Source organism: Equus caballus, chromosome 4 (genome assembly GCF_041296265.1).
Source record: "Equus caballus isolate H_3958 breed thoroughbred chromosome 4, TB-T2T, whole genome shotgun sequence".
In the NCBI taxonomy this organism is placed as follows: Eukaryota; Metazoa; Chordata; class Mammalia; order Perissodactyla; family Equidae; genus Equus; species Equus caballus.
The window spans coordinates 59508006-59520140 of NC_091687.1; the positions used below are offsets into that span (position 1 = coordinate 59508006).

General features: G+C 36.6%; 1 protein-coding gene across 22 annotated transcripts in view; it reads left to right on the forward strand.

The window, feature by feature from the left end:
• STK31 (serine/threonine kinase 31) overlaps window positions 1-12135 on the forward strand; it is a 117555-nt gene that overhangs the window by 30904 nt on the left and 74516 nt on the right. For all 22 annotated transcript variants that reach the window (XM_023638716.2, XM_070264130.1, XM_070264133.1 and 19 more), the window contains one exon: window positions 3554-3669. In XM_023638716.2, the coding sequence (XP_023494484.1) occupies window positions 3554-3669 (116 nt within the window). The remainder of the gene's footprint in view (window positions 1-3553; window positions 3670-12135) is intronic.

The window sequence follows — 12135 nt, forward strand, 5'->3', positions numbered from 1 at the left end:
TTTGTTCATTTTTATTCCCGATTAGTATTCCATTGTATCACTATATCACAGTTTGTTTACCCATTCTCTTGTTGATGGGCATTTAGGTTGTTTCCAGTTTTGGTCAATTATGAATAAAGCCATTGTGAATATTCTTGTGTAAGTCTTTTTTTAGATGTACAAACTCATATATCTTGGATTATAGAGATTCTTTCCTCACCATGTGCAGTCTACTAAGCCCATCAAAAGCATTGTTTTATTTCTGCCGTAGTGTTTTTGATCTCTAGCATTTCTTTTTGTTTCTTTCTAAGAATAACCATCTTTCTGCTTACATTGCCTATCTGTTCTTGCATGCTGTCTACTTTATCTATTAGAGTCCTTTGCATATTAATCATATCATGTTTTAAATTCCTAGTTTGATAATTCCAGCATCCCTGCCATATCTGAGTCTGATTCTGATACTTACTTTGTCTCTTCCAACTGTACTTTTTGTCTTTTAGTATGTCTCGTAATTTTTTCTTGATAGCAAGGCATGATGTACTGGATAAAAGGAACTACTTTAAATATGCCTTTAGTAATATGGTGATAAGGTATAGGGTGAGGAGAAACATTTTATAGTCCTAAAACACTGAGTCTTTTAGTGAGCATGTGCCTTTAGACTATGAACTTCACACATGCTTCTCAGTGCCCCCCACAGCCCCTCTTAAGTAGGACAGGATGGCTAGAGTGGGCTGGAGTTGGGTATTATCCTCCCCCTGGGCTAGTTAGGCTCTGGTAAAACCCCAGCAGGTTAGGCTTTATGTACGTTGTTTCTCCTGAGGGCAGATCTTGTTAAGAAGAATAGAATGCTATGGCATATTTCAAAATGGTTCCTTTTCCCCTCCTGCTGCTGAAAGCTTGAGGAGATTTTTCTTTGATATTTACTTTGAGAACCTGGTAGAGATCCAGGAGGTAAAATTCACAGTAAGGTGGGCCATTCTGTTGACTGGGTCCCTGGAGTTTTAACTCTCAGAGTTGTTCCTAGTGAGCCTCCAGCAATTCATCAATTACAGTTGAGGTTTCCCTACTCTAGACTGGTTCCCTCAGAGATTACTGCTCCAGTAAGTTGTATTTACCTTTCTGTCTCTCCCAGTTGTCCTGTGACCTCACCTGTCTTAGTGATCTAAGAAAAGTTGTTGATTTTTCAGTTAGTTCAGCTTTTTGCTTGTTGTTAGGATGGAGTGGCACCTTCTGAACTTCTTACTTGCTGGCCCAGAAACTGGAAGTCCTTAATGTTTTCGAAGAACTAATTTTTGCCTTTGTTGATTTTTTCTTTATTGTATCTTTTCTACTTGATTTCCTTACTTTATGATTTTCTTCCTTCTACTTTGTTTAATTTGCTCTTCTAGCTTTTTTAGATGGAAATTGATATCGTTGTTTTTAATCCCTTGTTCTTTTATAGCATTTAAGCATTGGTTTATTTATAACCCACCAATTTTGATATGTTGTGTTTTTATTATTTAATTAAACATATTTTAAAAATTCCCCTGTGATTTTTTTTTGAATCATGAGCTATTTAGAAGTGTCTTGCTTTATTTCCACATATTTGGAGATTTTCACCCAGTATATTTTTGTTCTGGATTTTTTATTTTCTTGCTGTCAGAGAGCATACTCTGTGGTTTCAGTCCTTTTAAATTTATTGAGATTTCTTTTATTACCCAGCTTATGGTGTGTCTTTGGAAATGTTCCATGTGCTTTTAAAAATTGTATATTCTGTAGATGTTGGGTGGAATGTTTTATAAATGTTAGGTAGAATTGGTTGATTGTGTTGTTCAAGTCTTTTTTATCTGACTGATTTTTTGTTTACTTGCTCTGTCAGTTACTGAGAGAGGAGTGTTGAAATCTCCAGATATTGTTGTGGTTTTGTCTGTTTCTTCTTGGTTTTGGTGAGGAAGATTGGCCCTAAGCTAACATCTCTGCCAACCCTCCTCTATTCTGTATATGGGACGCCGCCACAGCATGGCTTGATGAGTGGTCTGTAGGTCCACACCTGGCATCTGAACCCATGAACCCCAGGCTGCCAAAGCAGAGTGTATAAACTCAACCATTACACTACCAGGCTAACCCCTTGTTTCTTCGTTTTATTCTGTCAGATTTTACTTTGTGGTTCTGAAGCTTTCTTACTAGGTGTAGACACATTTAGAATTGTTATGTCTTCTTGATGAATTGACTCATTTATCTTTATGAAATATATATATATGAAATATATAAATATCCCTATATATCACTGGGAGTGCTCCCTATACTGGAGTCCACATTGCCTGATATTAATATGGCCATGTTTACATTGTATATCTTTTCCATTCTTCAATTTTTAATCTCTCTATATCTACCAAGTGTTTCCTATAACCAGCATATAGTAGAGTCTAAGCTTTTTCATCCAGATTGATAATCTTATATCTTTTAATTGCACTGTTTAGCTAATTTTCATTTAATGTAATTATTGATGTGGTTTGGGTTTAAATTTGCTGTCTTTTCTGTTTGTCTTATTCTTTGTCTTAAAAACCATGCTCATTATTTGTCGTCTGATTTCCTTTTTTTTAACAAGTGAATTAATAAGTTCAAGACATTTGAGAAACTATCTAAGTTGGTGTTTCTTTCAGATTTAAATGATTCTTTTCCTCATCCACATGGAATTCATTAGCAATTTGTATGAAAGATTTGCTTTAATGGAGTCTTTGAAAAAGCATTAAACACATTTTCAAAGATTCAACAACTTTTTGTTTTCTCCTATTTCTTAGATTTATGTAATTTTTGGAGTAATTATCATCACTATTATAGTTGATATAAACTAACTTAAGAACAAAGAAAACTGATTTTTCGTGGTCATCCTGCTCAACAAATGGGAGCAGAAGGGCATGAGCATACTTGAGTGTAGCCTAGTATTAATAAGCATCCAGTATACACTGGTTCTCTCTCTTTACTTAACTGAGGGATTGGAGAGAATATGAGGACTGGAGAACATGTTGTTTAAATATTGACTAAAAGTTCCAAGTTTAACTCTGTAGTATCTGGGTTTTAGTATAATTGGAATAAAATTGTCAGATATTTATCCATCTTACTGCTGCATGCATTATTTTGGGTAATCATAGTAGACATATTTGAGATATCACTTAAAATCAGGGAGTTTAATCTGCCTTGGGTCAACAAAATGATGTTTTGGGTTCTTGTGTAATGCAGAATGACATAAGAAGTCATCAGAAAACAAATCATCATTGATAATCATTTGGTTTCCCTGGGGATCTTTTATTTATCCTTTAAAAATCTAAGTGTTAAGACACATGTGAAATTTTGTTTCTACTTGGCTTCTTATTAGGATGAAATATAAGAGTTTGTAACCTGTGTAAAGGCAGAAGAGTGGAATAGATTATCTTTTCGACATCTCAACCCCTAGGGAAACCAGTGGTTGTTATCCTGTGGCCTAACAGTTTTTAACCTTTAAAGTTTTAATTGTGACTAAAAATCACTTAAATAACAGTAGGAATAGACTTTCCTATTTGAGTCTTGACTAGGATGTGATTGTTCTTTGTTTCAGCAAGAGAAAGCAACTACCATGGATTTGACTAAACATTTAGAAAGCACTCTGAAGACTTGTGTAGGTACCAGAATGAAAAATCTGGCAGCTAAGGTTGAAATATTGAAAGAAATTAGGTAAGTAAAAGTATTTTTTTGAGATGGATAATTTAAAATAATTGCTAATTAGTTTGTGCTTTGTTTAAATTATATGCCCACCGTTTTTGGTTTGAAACTTAATCTTTGTATTTTTATGACTTTAAAGAGAGAAGCTTAAAGTGCTCGTGAGATGAATTTTGCAGTGTTTTTGTCAGTGTTCTGTTGTCACTATATGGAATTACAGTGTTGTAAAGTCATCTATGAGAATGAAATTAAAAAATCAACACAACTTCTAAATAGTAGTTTGATGGGAAACTACTATGTCCCGTTGTTTTCTTGGGGTTATTTTCAGGCCTATACCAAAGCTAAAGATTTTAGTTAATTTAAATTACTTACTTATACTCTATCTAAAGGAAGCAAAAAGTGGTCCTCATAGAGTCAGAAGAAAAGTGGTCTTCATGGAGTCAGAACAAAGGAGAAGAAATTGGTTAGCAACTCTTGTGCAAAGTTTATTCAGTGTTTCTCAGGCTCGGTATATGAATTATGTAGATATTTTAATAGAGTGTTACTTTATTGTTGGTTAGGGATAATTTGTCATCTTTTTCTGAAATGTGGAAAAAATAGTTCTCAAAACAATCTGGTTCCTTTTTCATGCAACACATAGAACTTAAACCAGTAATTCATTTTTTCATGTACTTTGAAATGCTAAGATATTATTGACCTGAATTAATACTGCATGTTGATCTTTTGTCCAGTGGCAATTTGTATTCTTCAGTATAAATCCATCAATTGGCTTCTGGTTTATAAATCTAAATAGTGTGAATAATTTGGTCCCTCTAGAGCCTAATCAACTTTTGTTTTTCTTGTTTTTTTTGGTTTGTGAGGATGAATTCTTTATTCTCTTTAGATGGGCTGAAAGTTTACATGTGAAGACAAAAAACTTTAACCAAAGTAGCATAAATATGAGACACTTTTACCTTTCAATATCTTCTTCATATGACTTCATATAACTTCTTAGTACTTATTTGAACCCACCTGGGCTATAAGAAGTACGTTTTTTTCTTTTCAGTTATTTTTATGCCTGGCTAATAGCCGTGTAAAACCCATTTGAAAATGTGAATAAATAATGCCTCTTTTCATTCGTTGTCATTGAATCGTATTATCAACTGAGATGTGAAATGAACGACTGAATGTGTTTGGCTGTAAACCCTATGGATGTAAATATGTTCCTGACAAAGCATTGCACGAAATTTGCAGTCTCTGCGTTCTATCAACCTAGGTGCAATATAGTCTTAACAATATAATGTGCAAAGTGTCTGAAAAATTTTTTTGAAGTATTGAAAGGGTGAGAATATATGGGAATTTTCTGCTCTTTTAGAAAAAATCTGTAAACCTAAAATTTTTTTTTTATTGTGGTAACATTGGTTTATAAGATTATATAAATTTTGGATATATATCATGTTTCGATTTCTGTGTAGATTACATCATGTTCACCACCCAAAGACTAATTATAATCCATCACCATACACATATGCCTATTCACCCCTTTCACTCTACTCCCTCCCTGCTTCCTTTCGGATAACCACCAGTCCAATCTCTGTCTCTCTGTGTTTGTTTGTTGTTTTTATCTTCTGTTTATGAGTGAGATGGTATGGTATTTGACTTTCTCCCTCTGACTTCTTTTGCTTACCATGATACCCTCAAGGTCCATCCGTGTTGTCACAAATGTCCAAATTTCATCCTTTTTTATGGCTGAGGAGTATCTCATTGTGTATATATACCACATCATGTTGATCCATCCATCCCTTGATGGGCACCTAGGTTGCTTTGGGGTCTGGTGTATTGTGAATAATGCAATGAACATAGGGGTGCATACATCTTTATGCATTCATATTTTTGTGTTCTTTGGATAAATACTCAGCAGTATAATAGCTAGATCTCATGGTAGTTCTATTCTTAATTTTTTGAGGACTCTCCATACTGTTTTCCATAGTGGCTGCACCAGTTTGCACTCCCACCAGCAGTGAATGACAGTTCCCTTCTCCACATCCTCTCTAGCACTTGTTATTTCCTGTCTTGTTAATAATAGCCATTTGGACAGGCATGAGGTTATATCTCATTATAGTTTTGATTTGCATTTCCCTGATAATTAGTGATGTTGAACATCTTTTCATGTGCCTGTTGGCCATCTGTATATCTTCTTTGGATAAATGTCTGTTCAGATCTTTTGTCCATTTTTTAATTGGTTTGTTAGTTTTTTTGTTGCTAAGGTGTATGAGTTCTTTATATATTTTGGATATTAACCCCTTATCAGATATATGGTTTGCAAATATATTCTCCCAATTGTTAGGTTGTCTTTTCATTTTGTTGATGGTTTCCTTTGCTGTGTAGAAGCTTTTTAGTTTGATGTAGTCCCATTATTTATGTTTTCTCTTGTTTCCCTTGCCCAGTCAGACATAGTCCTTGAAAATATGCTGCTAAGACTGATGTCCAAGAGCATACTGCCTATGTTTTCTTCTAGAAGTTTCATGGTTTCAGGTCTTAGATTCAAGTCTTTAATCCACTTGAGTTAGTTTTTGTATATGGTGTAAGATGATGGTCTACTTTCATTCTTTTGCATGTGGCTGTCCAGTTTTCCCAACACCATTTGTTGAAGAGACTTTACTTTCTCCATTGTATGTTCTTGGCTCCCTTGTCGAAAATTAGCTGTCTGTAGATGTGTGCATTTGTTTCTGAGCTCTTGATTCCACTTCTGTTGATCTGTGTGTCTGTTTTGGTGCCACTACCATGCTATTTTAGTTACTATTACTTTGTAGTATGTTTTGAAGTCAAAGATTGTGATACTTCGAACTTTGTTCTTTTTTTCTCAGGGTTCCTTTGGTTCTTTGGGGGTCTTTTGTTGTTCCATATAAATTTTAGAATTCTTTGTTCTATTTCTGTGAAAAGTATTGTTGAAACTTTGATAAGGATTGCCTTGAATCTATAGATTGCTTTAGGAAGTATGGGGGTTTTAACTATGTTGATTCTTCCATTCCAAGACCATGGAATGTCTTTCCATTTCTTGTGTCGTCTTCAGTTACATTCAACAGTGTTTTATAGTTTTCAGTGTACAGGTCTTTCACCTCTTTGGTTAAGTTTATTCCTAGGTATTTTATTCTTTTTGTTGCAGTTTTAAATGGGATTGTATTCTTAATTTCTCTGTCTGCTACTTCGTTGTTAGTGTATAGAAACACAACTGATTTTTGTCTGTTGATTTTGTATCCAGCAACTTTACTGTTGCATTTATTATTTCTAGAAATTTTTTAGTGGATTCTTTAGGGTTTTCAAATATAAAATCATGTCCTCTGTAAATAGTGACAGTTTCACTTCTTTCTCAACAATTTGGATCCCTTTTCTTTCTTTTTCTTGCCTGATTGCTCTGGCTAAGATTTCCAATACTGTGTTAAATAAGAGTGGTGAAAGTGGGCATCCAAGTCTGATTCCTTTTCTTGGAGGGATAGCTTTCAGTTTTTCTCCATTGAGAATGATATTAGCTGTAGGTTTGTCTTATATGGCTTTTATTATGTTGACATACTTTCCTTCTATACTCATTTATTTGGAGTTTATCATAAATGGATGTTGAATCTTGTCAAATGCTTTCTCTACATCCATTGAGATGATGATGAGATTTTTATTCTTTGTTTTGTTTACATGGTGTATCACGTTGATTGATTTGTGGATGTTGAACCATCCCTGCATCCCTGGAATAAATCTCCCTGGATCATGGTGTATGATCTTTTTAATGTATTGTTGTATTTGATTTGCTAGTATTTTGTTGAGTATTTTTGCATCAATGTTCATCAATGATATTGGCCTGTAATTTTCTTTTTCTTGTGCCGTCCTTGTTTGGTTTTGGTATCAGAGTGATGTTGGGTTTATAGAATGAGTTAGGAAGGTTCCTCTCCTCTTCAATTTTTTAAAGAGTTTGAGAAGGGTAGGTGTTAAGTCTTCTTTGAAAGTTGGTAGAATTCATCAGGGAAGCCGTCTGTTCCTGGACTTTTATTTTTGGGGAAGTTTTTGATTACTGTTTTAATCTCCTTACCAGTGGTTGGTCTATTCAAATACTCTTATTTTTTCTTGGTTCAGTTTTGGAAGGTTGTATGATTCTAAGAATTTACCATTTCTTCTACATTATCCAATTTGTTGCTGTATAGCTTTTTGTAGTAGTCTCTTATAACCTTTAGTATTTCTAAGGTGTCTGTTGTAACTTCTCCTTTTGATTTCCGATTTTTATTTGAGCCTTCTCTCTTTTTTCTTTGTGAGTCTAGCTAAGGGTTTGTCAATTTTGTTTATCTTTTCAAAGAACCAGCTTTTAGTGTCATTGATTTTTTTCGATTGTTTTTCTAGTCTCTATTTCACTTATTTCTGCTCTGATTTTTATCATTTCCTTCCTTCTACTGATTTTGGGGTTTGTTCTTCTTTTTCCACTTCCTTTAAGTGCACTGTTAGATTTTTTATTTTGAAATTTTTGTTTGTTGAGGTAGGCCTGTATTGCTAGAAAGTTATGTCTCAGAATGCTTTTGCTGTATCCCATAAATTTTGGCATGTCACATTTTCATTTATCTCCCCGTATTTTTTGATTTCTTCTTTGATTTCTTCATTGACCCCCAGTTGTTGTTCAGTAACGTTTTGTTTAATCTCCACATATTTGTGGCTTTTCCAATGTTCTTCCTGCAGTTGATTTCTAGTTTTATACTGTTGTGGTCAGGAAAGATGCTTGCCATTATTTTAATTTTCTTAAATTTATTTAGACTTGTTTTGTGGCCTAATATGTGATCTCTCCTGGAGAATGTTCCATGTGCATTTGAAAAGACTGTGTATTCTGTGGTTTTTGGATGGAATGTTCTGTATATATCTACTGAGTCCCTCTGGTCTAATGTGTCATTAAGGCCAGTGTTTCCTTATTGATCTTCTGTTTGGATGATGTGTCCATTGGTGTAAGTCGAGTGTTAAAATCCCCTACTGTTATTGTGTTGGTATTTCTCCCTTTATGTCTGTTAAAAATTGCTTTATATATTTAGATACTCCTATGTTGACTGTATAGATATTTACAATTGTTATATCCTCTTGTTGGGTTGTTCCTTTATCATTATGTAGTGCCCTTCTTTGTCTCTTGTTACAGTTTTTGTTTGAAAGTCTTTTTTGTCTGTTATAGGTATTGCTACCCCAGCTTTCTTTTCATTGCCATTTGTAAGGAGTATCTTTTTCCATCCCTTCACTTTCAGTTTCTGAGTATCTTTAGGTGTGAAGTGTGTTTCTTGTATGCAGCATATATATATATATGGGTCTTGTTTTTTAATCCAATTGGCCACCTATGACTTTTGATTGCAGCATTTAGTCCATTGATATTTAAAGTGGCTATTGATAAGAATGTACTTATTGCCATTTTGTTACTTTTTTTCTGGGTGTTTTAGTAGTTCTTCTCTGTTCCTTTCTTCTCTTGCTCTATCCTCTTGTGGTTTGATGGCCTTTTTAGTATTATGTTTGGGTTTCTCTCTCTTAATTTTTTGTGTATTTGTTATAGGTTTCTGGTTTGTGATTACCATGAGGTTCATATATAATAACCTACATATATAGCAATCTGTATTAAGTTGATGGTCTCTTTAGTTTGACCTCTTGCTAAAAGCTCTACTCTTTTACTCCCTTCCTCCCACATTTTATGTTTTTGATATCATATCTAACTTTTTTTGGTATGTGTATCCATTATCATGGAAATACATAATATTAGTACTTTTGTCTTTTGACCTTCATAGGTGGTTGATCTGCTACTTCTACTGTATATTTGCCTTTATCAATGATTTTACTGGTTTTTTTTTCGGATAATTTTCTTATTCCTATTTGTGGTCTTCTCTTTTCCACTTAAGTAAGTCCCTTTAGCATTTCTTGGAAGGCTGATTTCTTGGTGATAAACTCCTTTAGTTTTTGCTTATCTGGCAAGATCTTTCTCTCTCCTTCCATTTTGAATGATAACATTACCATGTAGCAAATTCTTGGCTGTAGGTTTTTTCCTTTCAGCACTTCAAACATATTGTGCTACTCCTTTCTAAGCTGTAAGGTTCTGCTGAGAAGTCAGCTAATAGGCTTATGGGGTTTCTTTTGTGTGTAACTTGTTGCCTTTCTCTTGCAGCTTTTAGGATTCTGTCTTTATCTTTAATTCTTGACGTTTTAATTATAATGTGTCCTGATGTGGGGCTCTTTGGGTTCATCGTACTTAGTACTCTCTGTGTTTCCTGTACCTGGATGTCTGTCTTCTTCCTATGTTAGGAAAGTTTTATGCTATTATTTTTTCAAATAGGCTGTCTGCCCCTTTGTCTCCCTCTTCTTCTTCTGAGACACCTATGATACGGATGTGAGTGTGCTTGATATTGTCCTAGAGGTCCCTTAGACTCTTCTTGTTCTTTTAAATTCTTTTTTGTTTTATCTGTTCAGCTTGGGTGATTTCCTCTAGTCTTTTGTCCAGCTCACTTATCTGTTCTTCTGTATCGTGTACTTTGCCATTGAGTCCTTCTAGTGAACTTTTCATTTCCAGTATTGTATTGTTCATTTCTGATTGATTCTTTTTTATATTTTCCAGTTCTTTGTTGAGTTCTCACTGAGTTCATGCATTCTTCTCCAAAGATAAGTAAGCATCCTTATGATTCCTAGTTTGTACTCTTTGTCAGGTAGATTGTTTATCTCTATTTCATTTAGTTTTTTTTCTGGGATTTTGTCCTGTTCCCTTACTTAGAACGCTTTCCTTTGTCTCCTCATTTTGTGTCTTTCTCTGTGCTTATATCTATGTATTAGGTGGGTCAGTTATGTCTCCCAGCCTTGGAGAGGTGGCCTTATGTAAGAGATCCCTTATGAGGCCCAACAGTGTGCTTCTCTCTTGTCACCAGTTCCAACTGTTCCAAGAGTGTCCCTTGTGTGGGCTGTGTCTGTCCTTCTGTTGGGGCATGGTTGCTCTTGCTACAGGTGACCAGGGAAGCTAGGCTATCCCCTTGGCCAGCTGATTATAATGCTCAGCTGTGTGTGGCTGCTGTGGTCCCTTCAGTCAGTTTACTGAGCATGGGCAGCCCCAGCACAGTTGGCTGCAAGGTCTAATAGCACATTCCTGTTGCAGTTTTTCTGTTAAATTAGTAGGCTTAGGACCTTACAATTGCTGTAGCCCTCCGGCCTGTGATGCTGTTGTCAACTCTCTCAGGAGTGTAGCTGAGTGGGGCTGGCCCCAGGCATGGGAGCACTCAGTCGTTTTAGGCTTTGGGAGGTAGGGCCGATCCCCTACTTGGCTGTTTGAGAAGCACAAGTCTGCTGCAGATGACAAGCCGCACCCTGCAGGGCCACACACCCTGTCAACACAGTCCTGTTCTGGGTACATGCCCAGACCCACTGAAGTGGACCTAGTTGCCCTGCTCCATACACTGGATCCATGCAGCCCCATCCCTTGCACATGTCCCGCCCTGCAGAGGCAGACCCACTTGCCACCCTGCAGAGTTCCTAGGCACCCCCCCTGTGCGGGCCCACAAGTGGCTTGAGGGCTTGCTGTTGGGTGGGGCCAATCCCTAGGGTGGGCTTCCTGCCCTGACTGAGCTGGATTAAATCTGTGCTCTAGTAGGTGGGGCAGACCCCTACACTAACAGTCCAGGGAAAGAACTTCAATGGCGTCTGCCAGCGTCTGTGTCAACACGCCTGTACTAGGTCACATAATGGCTGCTGCCAATGTTTCAGTCCCTGGGGAGGTGCTCCCAGCCTGGGAAGGTCTCACCTCTCACGCAGATGCACCCAGAACCTATCAGGGTGAGTCTCTTTTCACCAAAGGACTGTGCATCTTTCTTTCTGGTGATTTTAGGTTGCTTTCCAAAATGGGTGAATTTGTGTGTGGGCCCTTTAAGAGCAGGCTTTTTTCTCCTTATGTCTGATAGCTTCTCTGGGGGTATTCCCTGTTGTAGTTAATAGCCAGCAAAGCCAGACATTATGACACTTGTCTCAGTTGTTCTGAGTCTAAAAGCCACTTAGTGTGGTAATGCTCCCTCGCTCAGATCCCCCCTCTCCTCCAGGGAAGGCTTTGTACCTTAAGATTACCCCTGGTTGGCTGTGAAGCCCTGCGCATGGAAGGTGGCTTTTTTCTCTCTGTGGAGGTTCTGGAGGAATTTCTGTCTCTTCCACCTCAGTCAGCACTGTCCCTTGTTGTGGGGGTTCTTTTTATCAAGTTTTCAGTTCTCTCCGAGGGCCCATTGTTCCAAGAGTAATTGTAAATTTGTTGTGTCCATGGGAGGAGGTGAGTTCTGAGTCCGCCTACACCACCGACTTGGCAGCATCCTTGAGTCTAATCAGCTTTTGATGCACTGCTGAAAATCAAGTGCCTACACTGACAAAGCTGTGAGACAGACTTTGGACCAAACAATCCAATATATTTTAATCCACATTTGAGGCAATAATGTGCTTTTAGAATGTGGCAGTCTAGTTGGAAGCTGGAAAAATGAATAT